Source organism: Crotalus tigris, unplaced genomic scaffold (genome assembly GCF_016545835.1).
Source record: "Crotalus tigris isolate CLP2741 ecotype Arizona unplaced genomic scaffold, ASM1654583v1 scf7180000023625.2024221, whole genome shotgun sequence".
Lineage (NCBI taxonomy): Eukaryota > Metazoa > Chordata > Lepidosauria > Squamata > Viperidae > Crotalus > Crotalus tigris.
The window spans coordinates 1,181,583-1,203,118 of record NW_024100087.1 but is presented as its reverse complement, the minus strand read 5'-3'; the positions used below and the strand labels follow the sequence as shown (position 1 = coordinate 1,203,118).

The 21,536-nt window shown below is 34.2% G+C and overlaps 1 protein-coding gene across 13 annotated transcripts in view; it reads right to left on the bottom strand.

The window, feature by feature from the left end:
* KIAA1109 (KIAA1109 ortholog) overlaps window positions 1-21,536 on the bottom strand; it is a 170,416-nt gene that overhangs the window by 35,772 nt on the left and 113,108 nt on the right. For 7 of the 13 annotated variants that reach the window (XR_005553814.1, XM_039320216.1, XM_039320218.1 and 4 more), the window contains 15 exons: window positions 20,523-20,620; window positions 20,123-20,308; window positions 18,194-18,362; window positions 16,507-16,718; window positions 14,856-15,054; window positions 14,488-14,547; window positions 13,348-13,574; window positions 12,434-12,634; window positions 12,109-12,239; window positions 10,790-10,913; window positions 8,208-8,317; window positions 6,716-6,800; window positions 5,858-5,920; window positions 2,634-2,878; window positions 1,400-1,612 (listed from right to left, as the gene is read on the bottom strand). Coding sequence is in view for 12 of the 13 variants with exons in the window: in XM_039320216.1 (XP_039176150.1) it covers window positions 1,400-1,612; window positions 2,634-2,878; window positions 5,858-5,920; window positions 6,716-6,800; window positions 8,208-8,317; window positions 10,790-10,913; window positions 12,109-12,239; window positions 12,434-12,634; window positions 13,348-13,574; window positions 14,488-14,547; window positions 14,856-15,054; window positions 16,507-16,718; window positions 18,194-18,362; window positions 20,123-20,308; window positions 20,523-20,620 (2,323 nt within the window). In the remaining variant the exon portion in view is untranslated. The remainder of the gene's footprint in view (window positions 1-1,399; window positions 1,613-2,633; window positions 2,879-5,857; window positions 5,921-6,715; window positions 6,801-8,207; window positions 8,318-10,789; window positions 10,914-12,108; window positions 12,240-12,433; window positions 12,635-13,347; window positions 13,575-14,487; window positions 14,548-14,855; window positions 15,055-16,506; window positions 16,719-18,193; window positions 18,363-20,122; window positions 20,309-20,522; window positions 20,621-21,536) is intronic. The other 6 variants (XM_039320222.1, XM_039320221.1, XM_039320224.1 and 3 more) reach the window with 6 other exon arrangements.

The window sequence follows — 21,536 nt, the reverse complement described above, 5'->3', positions numbered from 1 at the left end:
TTACTAGAAAATAATTGCTTATATGAAGGAATTTTTCAATTACTTTATGTCAACAACTAAAGGTTAAACTTCTAAATGTAAAATGTCAGCAGTTAATGGTAAAGCCTATGTATGTAAAAAGTGTATAAAAAACAATAAACTCAGAGTTGGAGAAGCTGTGTGAAGCTGTGTCATGCAGCTTCAAAACCTCTGCTCAAGACATGCCTGAGTCTTTTTCTTAGCATCGTTACAAGAAGTAAGAATATATATATATATATGAGGGTGATTATTAGAATAGATATTTTAAATAGATTAAGAATGTACCTTTTGGAATAATAGGTTTACTTTGATGAAAATTATTATACATTGGAATTGAAAAAATGTTGGCTTTTTAGATTTGGATGGTTTCAATAATTAACTGAGTGTTTTAAATTAGTAAGATGACCTTTCTGTATGATAACATAGATGAGATAAGGCATGATAATCAACTGGATGAAATATGAATTTTGTTTAATGAACTGAAATGATTTAAGGTTTAACATTATTTTGTTATCTTAAAGAGATTGATCTTGTGGGATTATATATGTATAGGGTAGTTTAATATTTTATTTTAGTTAGGATATCTATTGTGTGGTGGAAGAAGTAATAAGAATTAGAATATATCTGGAAGAGATACCTGAATTGATACTTGTTGATTTAAAGTTAAATTTGATTATGGTAATTGTAAACTGACAAAGTTTTAAAACAGGTTTAGCAGTAATAGAAATTTATATTAGAAATGGAATATTTTAAACGTATTATACTATTTGAGGGAAATAGAGAAGGGACAGTGAATGTATTGAGTTGAGTTGTTTATATATGTTTTCATTTTTGAATGTTTGATTACGCAATCACCACAGTGTGTCCTGAGTACTTTTTCTTAAAAATTAAAAAAAACAATAAAATGTGTTTTTTTTTAAAAAAAGAAATGCTGGATGTTTACTGAATTAACAGTAATAATGTATCAGATCCATGATGTAAAACCTCGGACAAGTTGCTTAAGTTTGATCTGATTAAACAAGATTTAAGTAGGCCAGCATTTCCGAAAAAGTATGTTCCATTGTGCAGTACTGGTTTTGTAAATACACACAATTGCACACAATATAAAAGATAATCATAAATCCTTTTATACCTAATTATGAATATTTTACATGCAATTTAAATATGATGGACCATTTTGACTACACAATTTGTATGTCAAAGTTATTGGCACAAAAAGGGGACATTCTTCAAGTTGTCAAATCGTCTTTATATGGAATATCGCAAGTGAATTGCTGATCGGTATCACTAGAGATTTCATACAAGTTTCAACATATAAAAATGTTGCTACTGCTCTAAACATAGTTTGGTAACCCTGCTCAGCTTTTTGCAGGATATTTACCTCCTTAAGCTTATGTCATCATGTTCTTGCTGGAGTGTTGTTGGATGAAGTACACACTTCCCACTGTCAATTTCAACTCTCACATCAAGTTCAAAGTCAATATTCCTCTCAGTAGTTGTTCCAGTTACACTTCTATTGGCTGGAGATGTTGGCCAACGTTCAGTAAACAGTTGGTGAACAGCAGCAAAACCTGTAGCTTTCTTACGAGCAGTCCTGCAAAATATTTTTAAAAAGTAGGTTTGACAAACTTACCTCACTGCATGCAATTTATTAAAATATATTTCCCTTGGTATAACACTGAAGAGGAGTTCAATAGTCAAACTATCTGAGATAGCCAGTATTTTATTTTCATTGAAAGTGGCTATGGAGGTTCTGTATTGGGCAGGTCTATTACAATGAGGAAGGAGGAATTAGATATTTGTCTCATTTTCTCACTAAAATACATTTAGCCTTTGAGAACAAAATCCACAAAGGTACAATAGTAATCTTCAGTGGAGTTTTTTCTCTTCATAGATCTTGGGAGGGAACCAAAACTAGTCAAAATAGCTGCTTAAAAAGAAATTAAAAGAATTTATTCACAGTGTTCTTACACTATTTACACTTTAAACCTACACTAAAAAAAACCCCATTTATGCAGCTCTGATTAAATGTTACTATAGCAGCATATAATGTTTTAAGAAATATTCCAGACACTCATTCCATTCAAAGTGACTAGCAAATTACCAACAAATGCTATATTTCCATAGCTAAAAACCAGAATAGGAAGTGCAAATGAAAATGTTGAGTTCCTATAATGTTGGTGCTATATTGTTATTTAATGAGATATAGAACAATTTTATGTGGAATTTTTCAATAATTTATTATTTGCCATCTATCAAATCAGATCTGTAATGCACTCGCTACCTGCCATCATACTTAGATAGAAATGAAACTTTCAGGCTACTTCAAATTGGCGAGGTTTTAACTTGACATCCTAAACATTCAAAGATGTGTCAAATATTGAGTTACTTGATAGTCCTTTCCAAGAGTTATGGTTATTTTCTGCCATAGGCACTTGCATTTAGTATTTTTTTTTTTTTTGTTAGCTCTGCTAGCCAAATTAAATATCCTGCCATAAAGAGTTCAGACCAAATATTGTATAGAGAAAGCTGGAGTTCTTTTTATATTCATCAATAGGCACATAATCAGAGTAGTGATACTGAAATGAATGTTCTGTTTTTATAAATATGCTCACAATGCTTTCCGATAAACATATGGCCTCTCTCTGTCATGATCTTCCTCTTTTTCTGAATCCTCACTTGATGAAGACAAGCTGTCATCTCGTCTTCCTTCTTCAGGCTGGAAAGGAATGCTTGGTGAGAAGACAGCTGGAGTTTGGGGTGAACTGAATACTGAGCATGATCCTTCACTAGTGTTTGAGTTATGGGATAGACCATCAATAGTTACTGACAAAAGATCCAATTCTGTCTCCTCTGGAAACTGATTACAAAGAGACAAAAAAGATATTCAAGTTATAGCTACCAACTATCTCAAGGATTGGGGAGGAAAAATCAGATTCTTAAAGGCAAAAGCAGTAAATGTTTCATTTTGTACAGGCCAAAGAACCGATGTCAGCCATGAAATATGTTTTAAAAATAGATGAGTGAGTAATCTTGAAGAAGTATGTCAGAAAAAGGAAGTGAATGCATGTTATTTAGATACAGCAATAGCTTAGATTGCAATAGATCCTACTATAATAATTGAAATAAACAATTTAAAGCATAAAAAGCAAGAACCTTACAGGCCTCCAATAAATGAGAGAAAGTAGCAGAAATGATTAGAAAATGGAAGCTCATGCAAAATGCTGGCACAGAATACACTCTATTATCTCCTTTTAAAGTAGTACATATGATTAATTTTAAAAGCTAGATTTTTAAGACAGTAATGTTCTGAGGGGAATTTCTGGAATGTTATTTTGATTCTGAATAAATTAAGATGTAAATCTTCAGGTTTCAAGTAAATCTAAGATATCGGTAGGTGTGGAAAAACCTTAAGGTTTGCAAAGACACAACTTTTTAAAAAATAGTTTTAGAAAAATATCCCAAAGAAGTGGTGTGGTAAAATGCTCAGTAAGTATGGAATGATAAGAAACTATGGAAAAAAATTAAGGATGGGAAGGGGAATAGAATAGAAATAAACGTTTTTGGAAAAAACATGGCTGTCACCCGGCTTTTCCAATTAGTGCCCATTACCTGCAGCACTGCTGCTCTATGCACTTCACGTGAAAGGATTGTTCATTGTAAAGAAATGATTAAATTAATGTTGACCCAACTTTAACTGAAACTAGAAGAAATTTATATCTTTATGCTTGTCCAGATAGGAAACTTTGGAGGCTGTGTCACTTATCAGTGAAAGCTTGGGGATAGATAACCTCTTTGGTTCTAAGGATCACAAATGATTTGGGGTGACGGTTCAGGAGTCTTTTATTTGTCTATATGTTCATATACAGGCATACCAAAGCACTAAGGTAAACCTTTCTTGTATTGCAAAGACCATCTTCGGCTCTCAGTAATATCAGTGCAGAGATTGGCAGAGAAAAGTTATTAAAGTCTGTTTCATAATTTACCATGTGTTGCAGTCATTGCCAATTTTCAGAAAGCACTGTTTTATCACCATGTGACTAGGGAAGTCTCTCACTGAATAAATTCAATTATCAGATAACCGTCACAATGAAAAACTCATTTGATCTATACAGAAACAGATCCTTTCAAGAAATTGTTAATGAGAGTTTGGTAATGAAAGAAATTTGCCTCCCCCTGTTGGGTAAGGCATGAATAGGAGGTAACACATGGGAAAGGAGGATTATGGGAATCAGAGTGGTACAAAGAGCTACTTCAAAGATTGTGTAAGGCAACAGTGTCCAACAGGAAACTACAGCGTGCCCATTGCTACATGTCATCCTTTTCTACACTTGTTGCTCTTGTTATATTGAAGCTTTATTTGGTAGCATGCTCTTCATACATAAAATATTATTAATACCTGTGCTAATATATCTAGGTCATGCTGCTAAAATCTGCCTGCCAAAAAAGAGTAATTTTTATTTGTGTTTTGTGTCTGTACACATTTGCATTTACACGTGCACACATGCATATACACAGAGACAAAGATTTATGTCCACTGCATCTGAAATCAATACTGCAGTTCCCTGTCCAATAAATATGTAAACATGACACATTTGTCTATCTCTGTACACATCTGCACGCATACACACACACAAATACACACAAATTCAGCCTTCTGTTGGCAGTCACAATCCACAATTGGGTGGGGGCCAGCACATAGAAGGAAATTTACTGAAGCTAATGTTTAAAATGATCTATAAGCTAAGGCCGGTAGCAACTATGGTTTCACGCATACATTTACTCTTCTATATATAGAAACATAGTACATACAAAAATATTATCCTATCCTCCTTCCATCAGAAACAGCAACTATGAAGAAAAAGGTCACTAGAGGTAGATTAAAGGAAAGAGGGAACCTTGGTAGGAAGGGAAGTGGAGGAAACTGGAGAGTAATATTGGCTAAAGGTAGGGGAAGAGTTAACTGAATGGTACCCTTAGGAAAATGTTAAATTCTTTAGGATAGCAGGCCTCTCCCAAGGATTATTAATTTATTTATACTTCAAAAATAATTTTCATAACTCGCATCATCAGTGGCTTGCATTTTCACTCATTCATGCATAGAAAAGTATTTGGGAGAAGAAACTCCCTCTTTCTCTCAAGAAATATGATATTTTTAGATTTTTTTTAAATAAAATCTATGATTTGGGTTCAAAGAAAATAATCACATAGCCCGATTTTCCCCTCTTTTTAACAACATAGGGGAACACAGACTAAATTAGATGGATTTTGTTCCAAATACAGTAAAGTAGGGAATATAACTTAACTTAATTAACAGTGCCTTAATGTGGTATCAACTGATTATATCTGAATTTAATCTAAATATTTTAAAATTAATTTCACAATTGGAAGCAATTAATTTCAGTAATACTCTTTTTGTTGCATTTATATTCTTGGACAAATCAGTTAGAAAATATAAAGTAATAGCTACTATTGAAATATCAGTGGTTGTATCAACCAAAATGATTTGCCAGTAGTATACTAATTTTTTTAATTATTTTGCAAGGTTCCAATTAGCTTCTATTGTTCAAGTTAACTGTTTCTGATGTAAAAGTTTTATCATTCAAAAACTGTTAAAAAATAGTTTTGGAATGAGAATATTTATCAATGTACCAAGGAGTAGTCCCTTGATACATTGATGAATACTCTCACTCCAAAATAACAAGAAATACTGAATTACTATAATATTGCCAATTGTGGCCTAATGTATTATAATGTACTCTGCTTAGCTGGCAGAATATGATCAATGAAGCAGATTTTCCATGCAGTTAATTAGTATACCTGTTGATTTTACAAATACCTGAAAATACCCTTCCCTTGGATAGCTGGATTGTTGTGCAATCCCCAAAACTGTTCCATTCAACTTAATTAAAAACGAAAAAGAGAAATTATTAAAACAACACGGTATATAATCCTCGGCTCTCTTGTTTCAATATTTTTTATTAAAGACCTAGATTAAGGAACTGGGTATTCCTATCAATTCTTTAATCCAAGAATATCAAATTTGCAGCAGCTAACATTTAAAAAGTGAATAGAAAGGCACAAGTGCAGGATGGGGTGAGTTCTGGCTCAGAAATAGTAAATGTGGCAAGCAATCCAAAGATTCTGATAGATCACACTGACATCTGACAAAGATTGATGAATTCAAGTGAAATTACAGCAAAGGCTACAACATAGTGAAGGATGGAAAACCAAGTCCTATGAGGGCATGTTTAGCCTGCAAAGCAAGGACAGGAAAAGCAGTTTTCATATAGCTAAAGGGTTGTCACACAGGAGTAGGTTTGCTGTCCATTAACATGAGGGATGAGTTTAAACTAGAGGGAAGAAGATTCAGATTAGATATTGAAATGAATTACCTGACAGTAAAAAGGCTCACTTAGTGGAATAGGCTGCTTCATTAAATAGTATGTTGGGTTTCACTATAGATTTTCAAACAGACAGATACACATTTGCCAAAAATGCTTTAGCAGATTGTGAATCAAGCAGGGGTTTAAGAGTAGATGATCTAGAGGCATCTTCCAATTCTACAATCCATGTGTTTGTGTGTGTTTTGTGTGTGTAAATATATGACACTGGCACAAATAAAAGGAAATTACCTCTTAGTTCATAATGCAGGTTTACCCAAAGCATTCAGTGAACAACTTAGAAATTGTCTTACCATATCTTGTAGGTTGAAAATTACTCTGGACCCAGCAGATGGCCCATCAACACAAATTTCTGGAACTTCTTCACTTTCCCCAAGCCTTGTACAACAAAATTACAGTAACAAGGAATTATGATATTTGCAAATAATCATATATATTATAATTACCAACTACTTCCAAATTTAAGAATCACCATTTAAAATATTATTTTGGAACAGTTTTCCAATGTAAAAGTGATAACTTGAAACAAGAAACATAAATAGATGCTAGCAAATTTAAATATGTTTCATACTTTAATTGCATGCAAACTGCATTTCATTTTAATATGAAAAATTACAAATGTATGAAAATTAAAGGACTACAAGATCTACTGCAATAAATATTATTTGAGCAGTTATAAACCATATAAAGAAAAAGCTGAGTAAAGCACTTGCATTTTATGATTATAGTCATTAAACATTGTTAGGATTCCAAAATACAAATAGTCCTCGACTTACAACAGTTCATTTAGTGACTGTTCAAAGTTACAATGGCATTGAAAAAAGTGACTTATGTTCCTTTTTCAGTTACAAACTTTGCAGCATCCCCATAATCATATGATCAAAATTCAGATGCTTGGCAACTGGTTCAAATTTATGATCGTTGCTCTGTCCCAAGGTCATGTGATTACTTCTTGCGACCTTCTGCTAAGCAAAGTCAATGGGGAAGCTAGATTCACTTAACAACCATGCTACTAACTTATTGACTGCGATGATTCACTTAACAACTGTTGCAAGAAAGGTCGTAAAATGTGGCGAAACTCGCTTAACAAATGTCTGTCAATGGAAATTTGGGCTCCATTGTGGTCATAGGTTGAGGACTACCTGTACAATTTAGGAAAAAGCTGTGCAGATGAAGAAATGGTATTATGCAGTTAGGAATTATTTAGCTTTCAACAATTTCCATTGAAGGAAGAAGGCAAAATATGATTCCTCCCTCCCCCAAAAGCTCCCCATTTCTCAGTTATAGTTGTTGTCATACTAATGGGGAAAATTATATACACGTAAACCTGAACACACTTTAAGCAACTATTCAAATATTTAAAAAAAACTAAAAAGAAAGTATGTGATTTAAAGGATGTGACTCTTTTCATATATTAGCATAGATTTCAAATCACTGTATCTCTAGAACTGGCAAAGTGATAGCCAAGGGAAGTACAGTACCTCCAATGGGATTTAAGAATCCTCATTTTTTAACAAATTGAATTACATAAAAAACATTAAACAGGAATAATTAAACAGGACATGCTGCAAAAGAAAGCTTTATAATTATTTCTATGAAGGCCTTTAGGCTCACAAGGGTTTAATGGGATGATATAAAATATCTTGCATGTAACTTACCTTCTCGCAATAGATGACTTATGACTGGCCACAGTCTTCATAACAACTATTTTATAAGTTTTCCCATTGCATATACTCAAAAATCAAAACGTTTCTGGTCTTAAAAAAGATCCTTATCCCATCTTACCTTGTTCTGTCCATTCTCTTCAGAGGTGGTCTTCCTGAAGCTGAAATGCCTTTAGATCGACTATAGCTGGGCTTATAACCTAAGCCCCATTTATCTTTCAAAGATGCTGCCTGAGATATACAAAGCATATTATTCTCACATTTTAATCTGACAGTATTCTTGCATAGTTCAAAAATTTGGTAAATAAAACATTAAGAGTCACACAAAAAGGATTGCACAAGACTAAATAGCTGCAATCCAGAAATAAGCAGGCTTAAATACCATTGGGATTTCTGTTTCTAAGTCATCAATATAAAGCCCTGAGCAGTTATAGAAATAGTATATACTGTAAACTGGTTAGAGACTTGGAGCTGAAAACAAAACATTGTACAAGCAGACAACAATAGATAGAATTAACTTTTTTCTTCTTGCCTTGAAATATTTTGCTATCTTTGAAAAGCCTTTAGAGCAGCGGTTCTCAACCTGTGGGTCGCGACTTTTTTGGGGGTCGAACGATGCTTTCACAGGGGTTGCCTAAGACCATCGGAAAACACATATTTCCGATGGTCTTAGGAACCGAGACACTAGTGAGAATTTCTGCTCAAGGCTAGCTCCGCCAGCCAGATCGGGCAGACAGGAAAGCAGCCGCCTCAGCATCATGGCGGGGTTGCGCTGCCCATCGCAGAGCAGCTACTACCGCATCACCGCGGCTATGAACCTCCTGCTCGGCATCTTTCAGGTCTTCTTGCCTGGCTTCCATCTGGGAGAAGCGCAGGGCCAAGGTTAAAAAAAAAAAGCCTGGCGAAATACTCCCAAGGGGTAGCATCGATCTGTAGCGGGAGGTGAAAGGGGCAGGTGGGTGAGTGAGTGTCGACCAGAAGGGAACCGGGTCTGATAAGGGCGAAAGTTGAGTGAGGTTTTCCCCCTTGCCCCTCTCTCCGCCTCCCTTTGTGCAGCGGCATCTCTGGCTGCTGCCTTCCCAGTCGCCGAGAAAGAGAATAAAAAGAGCCATGAGCGAGTTCCCCTTTCTGCCTCATTGCTTAAAGCTTTTTTTTTTTTTTAAAAAAAAAAAAGACCGCTCATTCAGAACTCCTCGGGGCATAAAGGGGTGGGGGAGCCAAACCGTCCACAGCGTTTGCACCCTGAACATGTAGATGCTGCTTTCATGACCTGCCACCACCACCACCCTCTCTTCCCGCCCTGCTCGGGCAATGCGTTGCTGCTGCTGGCTGAGCTGAGCTGCGGCGCCAAGCCGATCCCCACATCTCCTGGTTGCCCGGCCGTGCTCTGCCCCTGGCCGCCCTCCGTGCCACGCCAGAGCCTCCACCGCACCACCCAGCCTGCCTCCCTCACCATCGAAGGGCATCTGTGTGTGTCTCCAGACCTTACTCAACTATCATCCCCAGCAGCCCTAAAAAGCACTGTGGAAGAGTAGGGAATGCTGGGAGTTGCAGTTCATCACCATTTGGAAAAACATGACTCTCCAAAGATCATTCCTTCCTTCCTTCCTTCTCCTTCCCTTCCCCTTCAATCTCTCCTTCCTTCCTTTCCCCCTCAATCTCCTTCCTTCTCCATCTTCTTCCTTTCCCCTTCAATTTTCCTTCCTTCCTTCTATCTCCATCTCTTCCCCTTCAATCTCTCACTCTCCTTCCTTCCTTCCTTCCCCCTTCAATCTCCTTCCTTCTCCATCTTCTTCCTTTCCCCTTCAATCTTCCTTCCTTCCTTCCATCTCCATCCCTTCCCCTTCAATCTCTCTCCTTCCTTCCTTCCTTCCTTCCTTCCTTTCCTTCCTTCCTTCCTTTCCCCTTCAATCTCCTTTCTTCTCCATCTTCTTCCTTTCCCCTTCAATCTTCCTTCCTTCCATCTTCATCTCCATCCCTTCCCCTTCAATCTCTTTCTCCTTCCTTCCTTCCTTCCTTTCTTTCCCCTTCAATCTCCTTCCTTCTCCATCTCCTTCCTTTCCCCTTCAATCTTCCTTCCTTCCTTCCTTCCATCTCCATCCCTTCCCCTTCAATCTCTCTCTCCTTCCTTCCTTCCTTTCCCCTTCAATCTCCTTCCTTCTCCATCTCCTTCCTTTCCCCTTCAATCTTTCTTCCTTCTCCTTCCCTCCCTCCCAACATTTTTGAGCAAGGGAGAGTAAGCTTCTCCAGCGAGCATTGCTATAAATCACTATGCTTTAATTATGTTCAATTCGTAACAATGAAAATACACCCTGCATATCAGATATTTACATTACGATTCATAACAGTAGCAAAATTACAGTTATGAAGTAGCAACGAAAATAATTTTATGGTTGGGGGTCACCACAACATGAGGAACTGTATTAAAATCGCAGCATTAGGAAGGTTTAGAGAATGTTAGGAAGGTTGATGGAGAATTAATGGAGAAGGAGATTACTTCAAGTTAGATGGAAGTGGATTTAAAAGTAACTTTGTTTTTAAAAAATCTCTGTACTGAATGATGTCCCATCAATATCTCAAAAAATAAGATAAAATTAAGGGCCCATAAAGCTTGTTTTTGGCATATGTGACTATGTTCTATCTATTTTTAATAATATGAAAACAGAACTGATATGACTGAAAAGGAACTTAAAAATTGCTCACCCTCATACTTGACCTCCGTAGCTTTTTACGGACATCTCGGCGAATGTCATTGACAGCTACTGACTCCAATTGTTGGTATCGTTGAATTTCTTGATTTATTGTTCCTTCACTTGCGCCCAGTTTCCTAAAGACAAGATTGATAAATAAAATCCCGCAATCAATCATTCAAGGTAGCGATAAGAGTATTTATTAAGAATGATGGCTTATTTGCAGAGGTCTTCTCTTTCTCTTGCACCAGGGGTGACAAACTGCCGGCCCGTCAGCCGGATGCATCATAACCACTCCTTTGCCGGCAATGGCAAAAAAGTCACAATACGTCGCAACACGTCGTGTGACGCTACAACTTTGACACCCCTGTCTTGCACAGTGGCCATAAAGGAAAACAATTATGCAAAGCACTTTGGGTGACTTGATAGCCATGAAATATATTGGCCAAATATATTTGCCAAAGTAGATTAAGGGATTTATAATGACCTGTAATTTTTAGCAGAGGGTATAAATTGAAAAAAAAAGAATTCTGTCAGGCATCTCTAATTAAAGCACAAGTTCTTAAATTGAGCAACAATCTCTGAGGAAAAAAACCCAAGCCCTCTAACAATTTCATTAGAATTAATGTTGGGCAACAGCTAAATACATTACATTCTAAAATGCACAGAATTTATATCTTACTTTCTTGACTTAAGCTTATTTTATCAGTAATACCTAGAGACTGTTTTTTAGATATTTTTCTTTCCCTAATCAAAATCTTGCTTTTTGAAAAGCTAGAAATAAGAAATAATTAACAAAAAATTCATTAATGTGCACTTCCATAAGCACTCCAATAAAAATTATACTACTATACACCACATTGAAACTCACTAACTATTAGTGGGAAACTGTCATTTATATTAGGACCTTTGTGCATCCCACAGAATTAGCTACTCGCAAAAATGACTGGGATTTGCACAGGCAAATGTGGAACAAAGAGTCTAGCGAATTTTGACAGTATGTTCACACTTTTCTAGGGTCACTTCACTGTAGGCTTATGTGGGCAAAGCGGAGCAGGTTTTGACATTCCTCTCACTTCTTACATAGGTAAAGTTGGCACATTGTTAAGACTTGCCCAGAGTTCATGCAGGCAAAATGGGAGTCAGTTTTCACACCATTCCTACTTTGTCTATTGAACTCTGATTAGTTTTACAAAAAAAATGTAACTCCTCAGTTTAAAACTGCTGGGGGGGGGGTTGATCCACAAATTGAGAGTCTCTTAATTAAATCTTTGTAAAATAAACAATGATTTATTCTGATTGTAAAAAGTTGTTTGGAAACAGCATACTTACCTTAAGTCATCAATTACTTTAGCCTGTTCATTCAACTCCCTGATATCTACTAAGCGCTTCACATACTTTCTTCCTCTTTGCTCTCCAGTTTGATTATTAGATGGTCCTTGCCTCCGATGGTCAGCATTCTCCTATTTAAAAAATAAAGGAAGCATTTATTTCATTGCCCACAAGCAGTTTTAATGACGAAAATGAAGGTAGAAGAGATTTAGCACCACCAATCAAAATAGCATGCAGAATCAGACTAAGAAGCCAGCTGATTTTTGATTTGCCAATACCCATATATTCAGCATTTGTTTAAAGAGATACTACACATGCTACATACATGTCCCCATGAGCAAGACCTGCCCACTTGTAATTGTGCACTGTTAGAATAAGTCATATAACTTGATGCTGATCCCACCAGATATTCTACAGGAACAGAGTAACGTTGACTTTGGGGGCTCAAACCCAAGAGGTGATTTACAATCCGCTGCCCCAAAGTGAGCTTGCATATGTCTCCGTATAAAGAACCACCATCTGATCTCTAGATGATAATAAATAGCAAGATTAATACTTCAGGGAATGAAACTTCCATTTTTCTTATTGTCTGCCTCTTCTCTGCCTATACTATTATTTCAAACATCCTTGTTAGATTGTATTCAGGTATCGCCTAAATAGGCTACTATCTATTCCCTAACTTCATGTTGTCAGTGTGACTTGCTTTCCATCTCCTATTTTGTGATCAGAGCTACTATTTGTCATAATTCAAAATGGTCAATTAATTTAAATTTATACTATCCTGGATAAGCAAACTGAGCTAATTTCAACTAACTTTGAATTAACAATGTTTATCTTTCACCAGATAACTACTGCAAATCTAGTTCTGGAAATCCAGGGTACTTTAGATTTGTTTTCCTTAAATATCATTTCGTATTTTGAAGCTAGTTAACAATTTCCAAAGGTTTGTGAATGGTATTTGCAAAATTATTACACAAAAATGTTAAGAATTCTATTTGGATAATGTAAGTTACCAGCAAGAAACCAAGTTCTTTGTTTTTTAGTTAACAAATAAAACTTCAGCTCTGCTAAATATAACCAGCACTTTAGTGATTAACATTATTCTGTGATAACACATATAGAAAAGGATATGACAGCCTAAAGTTTGCATAATTATGCACTATTGCTGAGTTGCGTAATATATTACTTGTTTTTATTGTTAACATAATAAATGAATGAATGGATGATTAATTCACTGACCATGCTAACAGTGGGGGACATTGTATCAATTTCATCTTCATCAGATAGGTCAGCTATATTAACAGAGTTCAAATCAGCAATGTCATCTAAATCTTCTTCCCCTGTCAAAGTTGTGAGAGTATTTCCTAAAGCATTTAATCTTTTCCCAATGTTAGGATCCATGTGTACATCAATGCCACACATCTTCCACAGCACATTAAGAGTCCATGTTCCAGCACTGTTACTCTCTGTTTCAACAGAAAATGGAGAAATGTATTAGGATTATGATTTTCAAAAATTAAAAACTGGAGCATGCAAAACTAAGATAGGGTGTTGCATAAATCCTTTTAAGACAATCTTTATCTTACCTACCAGACATGCTAAGAAATATATGAACAATTTTTAAACCAAATCACAAAGAATTATTTGAACTATTTTTTTGCTGATACACAGGAAAGAAATACCATAAAGAAAAGGATGGACCTACAAGATCCTTCAAATAGAGAATTAAGCAAATGTAATAATCTCTTCTTAAAGTTGACCTCATAACTCTATAATACACCATTCTCATATGATGAACAGAAATTATGCTAAAATGTGCCATGATATTCTATAGTGTCCAGAATCATTTGTTAAAATTATATATTACTTACTATTAAGAATCAAAAAAGTAAGACTGAGGCTGACAAGACAGAAACTGGGGATCCCAGGCTATAGGGAAGCATTATGTACTTGTTGTCTCAAGGCCACCCAGAGACCAGCTGAATATCTGTTAACTTGTAAAATTATGAGTAAAAATTGAAGTTTAAATTCTGAAGTATGGGTGTATAAAAAGGCTCCAATTTCTTTGCATCGTGTTGGGCAAACAAGTCTTTCAAGCTTCACTCTTGCTTGCAATAAAACTTCAGATCTCAGAGTTTTCTGCTGTCAAAATGATTAAATGTCTGGAGAGCTAAAATTTACTACCAAACCCTGGTGTGAAATCTGGCAGTACGTTTGGTGTTGCTGAATGTAATTCTCTTAATTTAAACAGTGAGGTAGGATTGTACATGCTAGAAAAATATACTTGTTTATCATTATCAAAGCTGATTTGAAAAAAAATAGTAAGACAACATTTGTAAAATTCTGCCAATATAGAAGCCTATTTAGAGTAAATCTTACCTGCAGCAGCTTGCCCAGTTGTCCTTGAACACACTTCATAGGTGCCATCTGGTACTACACCTAAAGAATGAAGAATATAGAACATAATGGACATACCAGTATACCAAAGATTTGTTTTAAATTATATGCGAATAATCATTTAAAGTAAATTTGAATTAAATGTATTGTACTTCTCAAACTTATAAGACATTGATTTGCAGAAATACAATGCTTGGCAAATTCTTATTGAAATTTCCAGTTTTGTAGTTATTTACAAAGACCTATTTTTCTGTGATGCTATATTATGAAATTCATGTGAACTCTTTAAACTGTAGTCTAGAATATATGTTTAAGTTCTAAAAAGTCAAGTTACTAAGAAAAGTGCTTACAAGCATTCATCACAAGTTCTCCTCGTATTTCTGGCTTCCAATCATCCCAGCTGGTTTCAAAGCCATCAGCAAAGCGGATACAGAAGTTTTTAAAATGACCTTTGCTGACCAGGGATTCTGAAGAGCAGGCAGTAATTAAAGTGCTTTCAATTGTCAAGACTAATGCAGAACCAGTGTCCAGGTCAGTTGTGTGGGTTGTCTGCAGTAAGAAAAGATGACTATAGCAGTAAAATTTGTTTATTTTAATATCAAAATTCAATATTGTATTCACAGTTAAGAGTTCTCTTCCCAATCCCTATAGTCTCTTTCTTTCATTATAGACACCATATTTAGAATTACTCTAAAATAAATGGTTTTCAATTAACAACTTGCCCTTAGAACAAAAATACTTCTTTATCAATGAGCATGTCAAAAATAAACATGCTTTAAGAAGTATTTTTAAAATATTGGGATTTAAATAATAGTTAAACAATAGCACAAATCTATATAATACAGTTTTAATTCTAAAATAAGAGGTATATGTAAGCATTTCACTATTAAGATTTAATTACATTATATTTTTATTAACAAAATTTTATTAAATTTATACGGTAAGGAAAAATAGGAAAAATACAGGTATGGTAAAGGGAAGGGTAAAAAGGAAAGGGGGAGGATAAGGAAATAAGGGATTAGGATAAAATAAGGATAGGTACAATCACATATTTCAACAAACAAGCAACCATCCAGTTCATAATAATGAGTAAGTATCATATTCAACCATTTTTAACAAAGCTTAAACTGTAACATATTAAAAATAATTAGTAAACAAATATGTTGATCTATTAAGTGAACACTACTAATAAAATCACAAAAAATAAAAATAATAAAATAAAAAAATAAATCATAACAATCAAAAGTAACAAATGAAAATCAGTGAGTCAGAAAAAGTAATCGTATCAAAATGTTAGTTAGAACTCGATTAAAAATCAGTCATCTATTCTAAAATATTAAATCCTTCAAGTTCTAACGTGTCTCTAACCATTGATAATTTTTTTCCCAAGTTCTAAAATAAATTGAATCATCTTTTTCTTTCATTTCTAAAAGATTTAATTACATTATATTAAACATAAGGAAAAAGAACATGAAACAATTATATCAAACTTGTCATAAGCAATACAATTTAAGAAGAAACAAAAAACTAACATAAATATACAAAAGTATGTTAGCTATGTATACATATTCATTTTTCTACATATATATATGTATTTATGTAATACATGTCACATAGAAAAGATTCTAGTTATGTGCAAAGTTCAAAAGATTAATAGTAAGAATTATTTTCAAACCTGTGAAGATTTTATCACAGAATCTAAATATGCTTTTTAAAAAATGTTTAACCTTTGCACTTTATTTTAAACAATAATTCCATTAGCTTTCAAATAACAGTTTCATTCTGGTAACTAGCATAGAAGTTAAAAAGATCTCCAACAGGACATTCATTTTATAGTACTATTTCAAATTGTTAGCTACAAGGCAATTTATTTGTTTTTATTTTTTTAATTTTCCAAAGTGTTTTGCTGCTGCAATAATAAAATATCAAGAATTTAAGAATTGTTAATTTGAAAAGAAGTAACAACTCAAACAGGTGTTCTTAAATTGTCTTTAGTATTACCTGTGGTGTATTTGTAATTGGCAGACATATTCCCAAGTCATTAACTGTTAGTTGGAGGAAAAGGGTTCCAAAAGCTTGAGCAGATGTCTGCTGTATTCCTGGTAACATATCGACAATTTCCTTTGTAGCTCTATGAATATCTTTATTCAAGGCCATTCTCTGTTCATTCCAGTTATCATAAGCAGCTTTGTAATTCAGCCAAAATAGCACAGCTTTGTAAACAAATAAATATATTTTTCACTATTTTTAGAAGGAAATACTACAGAATGTTAATTTATGTTTTTATAATTCTTCTTTCTTTATAGAAATTTTATTAAAAATATAATTTATAACAATAAAAATTAATACAAATTTACAAATAAAAGAATAAAAAGAAAAAAAATTGAAGTTGCAGGATTTAAATAGAAAGAAAAATAGTTTAATATTTATAATATATAATACATATAATAGAAGGTAGAAAATCTATAGGAACATAATTGCTTGGATGCGGCTAAGACCAGGTAGTCTGGAAAGGAGTATTTCATGTGTCCCATAATAAACTTAAGGCAGAAAAAGCCGATCTTCTATTGCTAGATCTTTGACTCTTGGTCAAAGATTCTAGATTTTTTTTTAAAAAAAATAAACAGTTTCTGCTCCCCAAAGAATTTTACTGTGGAACAGATATAAGCACAAATATACCATCTCTCCATGACCCATTAAAGGAGTTGTGTTTTTTCCAAAAATCCAAAAATAGGTACCACACAGAAGTTTCCATTGTAATCATGCAATAATGGAAACAGATCCTTTAAGTTCTAAAGCACCTTTTAGAAATTGAATCCAACACACTACACAACCTTAAGATATCAATCTTTCTAAATCCTGTTCTACGACAAAGTAAATAAATGTTATAGCAAATCAAAGTTGCAAAATTCCTACAACTGGGTTTTTAATGTAAATTAACGGAATCCTTTCCATACAGTCATGTCATTGTATATACAGTAGGCCTCACTGCTGATGGGAGGTTCTTTCTAGCATGCAAACAAATGTGACAACACTGTGGTTAACAAGACTTTTGTGTCTATGGAAATTGGGGAGTTCATTCCTAGAATCTTGGAAAATGATTGAAAAATCATTCAAAATACAATGAATGGGATAACTATATAGTGATCAGACTTTCCTTCTTTCAGTCCTTGCAGCAAATAATGAAACAAACCTCAAAGATTTCATTACTTATATTTATTACAAATTATACCACAGGATTTTCAAAAAGTGCTTAACTTTCAAATGAAGCCTTTTTATATACTATGTTTTGGTGGCAAAATCTAGTTTTCCAGTGTTGTTTTGATCCAGAGGGCTAGAAAGAGTGGGTGAAATGTTGATGATTCCCTGTAAGCTGATCAAACTGCATCTGCTCATTGTTTTGCTAATCTCCTTATTTCAACCCTAAGAAATGGTGTTTATCAGAATTGCTGGGAAATGGGGCTGGATAGGAGAGAAACCAGAGGTGTGCTTCTGTTTCTGGGCAAAATGACAAACATATTAGAGCTGCATGACAACATTTGAGAATGTGCAAAGCCATTTACCATAAACATGTTCAAGTCTATAATTATAAATTGGGAATAATCAAAGCCATGGATAATAAATCTACCGGTACATCTATCTTTATTTTATTTTTATAAAATAAAAAGAGATTCAGTCCCATTAGTACCTCTGTCAAAGGCCACAGGCTGAGCAAAAACTATTGGCCTATTCAGAGTAATAAGCACAGTTTCTCGATCTGACGAACCATTGATTTCTTCTCTAAGGGCATTTCTTAATCCAATTCTAGTTTTAAAGTAAGCAACTTGATGGAAGTCGGAGCCAGCTTCTTCATATACCTTTATATATTCAAAACATATTTCATGTTAGAACATAGCAAAACTAAACCTGATACTATTATTTACATTTATAATTTATAACTGAATGTATAAATCTAAATTAAGAATAATTTAGACTTCTAAGTCATTTTATATAGACAGTATGTATAGTTACAAACCATATTATACGCCCCAAAGAGAAAAATAACATGAAATTGTACATAACAAGAGAGAGATTATGCCATAGCCAAGCCAAACCCAATGGGCATGACACATTCTATCCCAAAATTTAGGGGAAGAGTTATACCTTTAATATCAAATCCAAATTTCTAGGATCAGAGTGGCTCAAATCTTTAAGGAAATGTTATTTCAAATGGCAAGAATGCTTTGATGCACACATTATAAATCCCATCAGATGAAGGAAATACGAAGTGCTTTAGCTTTGTTAGATCTTACAGAGAAACATATAATAGTAAAAAGGAAGAGTGTAGGGCAGTCTGTTATACACTTACAGTGCATTCAGAAAATATTCAGACCCCCCTTCACTTTTGTTAATTTTGTTATGCTGCAGCCTGATTCTACAGTTGTTGAAATTCATTTTTTCCTCAGTACTACATAATGACAAAATTAAAACAGAATTTTAGAAATGTCTGTAAATTTATTAAAAAGAAAAAAACTGAAATATCATATTGGCATAAGTATTCATGCCTCTTGCAACAACACTTGAAATTCAGCTCAGGTCCTCCCATTTCTCTTGATCATTGCTAGCATGTTCCTGCACCTTGATTGGAGTTGGCCTGTGATAAATTAAATTGATTGGACATGATTTGTAAGGGCACATACTTCTCTGTAGAAGGCCTCACAGCTGACAATGTGTACTGTGGCAAAGCAAAAGCCATGAGATCAAAGTAATTGCCTAAAGAGCTCAGAGACAAGATTATTGCAAGGCACAGATCTGGGGAAGGCTACAATAAAATTTCTGCTGCACTGAAGTTTCCTAAGAGCACAGTGGCCTCCATAATTCTCAAATAGAAGAAGTTTGGCACAACCAAGACTCTTCCAAGAGCTGGTCACTCGGTCAAACTAAGCATATATTGAACATCTTTGGAGGGATCTGAAAATGGCTCTCCACCGACAGTCACCATCCGACCTGACTGAGCTTGAGAGGATGAATGGCAGAAAATCCCCCAATCCAGGTGTGCAAAGCTTGTCATGTCATATCCAAAAAGAGTCAAGGCTGTAATTGCTGCCAAAGGTGCTTCAACAAAGTACTGAGTGAAGGCTCTGAATACTTATACCAAGGTGATAATGAATTTCAACTGTAGAATCAGGCTACAGCACAACAAATTTGACAAAAGTGAAGGGGTCTGAATACTTTCTGAATGCACTGTACATGGATTTTGAGTCCCCCTCACAAACACATTACATATATGAGATAACCTGTATTTCTTTCTTTAAAGAATTGGAGACTTGTTTAATTTTATGTGGAAATCAGTTTCAAGATTTGAAACAAAAACAGTCTTTTCTACCTCTCACATAAATTCTTTGGACTGAGCCTTAAATACTTAAGTGTCCAACCTTGGCAACTTTAAAACTTGTGGACTTTAATTCCCAGAATTCCACAACCAGCTGTCTGGGGAATTCTGGGAATTAAAGTCTACAAGTTGCCAAGGTTGGATACACTCTGCTTTAAAAAATTTTTTTAAACCTTTGGGAGGGGGAAGAATATATCAAAACTGGTTATGAAACAGTAATTACAGAAACTAATAGTAAGCACTAACCTGATGTTTAATAATCTGTCCTAAAGCCAAATTTAAATCCACTTGGCATTTACAAAAAAGCTTCAAATAACTGGTGCCACCAGGCATAGCTTTGGCTTGTATTCTATTTGAAAGCTCCAGTTCTATCAATCCTGTTTCAAAGCGTACAGCCCACATTGATGGTGTTGTAGCTGTTACCTGGATTCCCTAGTAAAGAAAAGGTAAAAGGTAAAATGGGCTTGGTTTCTGAGTTACAAAGATGTTGGAACTACTTGAGATACTGAATGGCGTTTATAAAATAACATTCCCACCTGCCACACATATATAATTCATTCTATAGTTAATTTGATTTTAAAAATTATCTTTGGCCCAGTTGGAATACACCTAAATAAATCTCCAGATTCAAATAGAATAAAAATACCTTAAATTGAAGACTCAAAGAATAAAGGAGAATTTTTGGTTTTTCTCCATCGTTTGTTCCATCATGTTCATTCCAAAGAGGAATAGGTTGTTCCCCTCCTACAAATATAATTAGACAATTGTACACATAATTTTTGTATCTTATTATTAAAAATATTTGATATCATATTTAAGAGCCAAACTACACAATTATATGTAATTATTTTTAAAAAACCTTCAATGAGCTGCATGGTGATGTGGGTAAATATTTATATTATGCCTAATGCACCTTTATTTCTGATCATAAGAATAAAATTTGACATCCTATTCCAGCCCAGCTATAAAGTCTGATTTCTCTTTAGAAATAGAATAAAAGGCCAAGTAAGTCTGCTCCTAAAATAAATTTATTTTCTGAAATGAAGAAATTCCATAATCTTCAAAACAATCTAAGATTATAATGAAAAATCATCCCAAATGTAATTATTTAGAACTAAAAATAAGGAGATATTATTTTGATAGCTGAAGCCCAGATTATGCAATGTTAGTGTTTGGCTACTTACCCTAAAATATGCCCAGCTTTCTGAATACTATTTGTTTGATTTATAAAATAAATGTAATGGTTTATTATATATTGTTGGTTTTGCAGTAATTATTGACATTTGTTAAGTTAGTCCACATAAAGCTTTATAAAATAACACTCAATTTAATAGAACTGAATGGATTTATTATAACTGCAATCCTTCATACATTTATTTAGGAACAAACACCATTAAAATCAATATTCTTTTCTAAATTGAAAAATAAAAATGCACAGTTCAGCTGCAGTACATTAAACACCTTTCTGAGATTTAAAAATTAATAAATTCAAGAAGTTATAAGTCTTAATTCTGGCCTTTATGGAATTATATTCTATTCCAGAATAATTTTAATTTCATTGGTCTCATCAAATACTACATGATCTTTAAAAAATATTTCCATTAAAGGGGTATACATTCAGTACTTGTTTTTATCTATCCAATTTATAAAGTACTAAAAC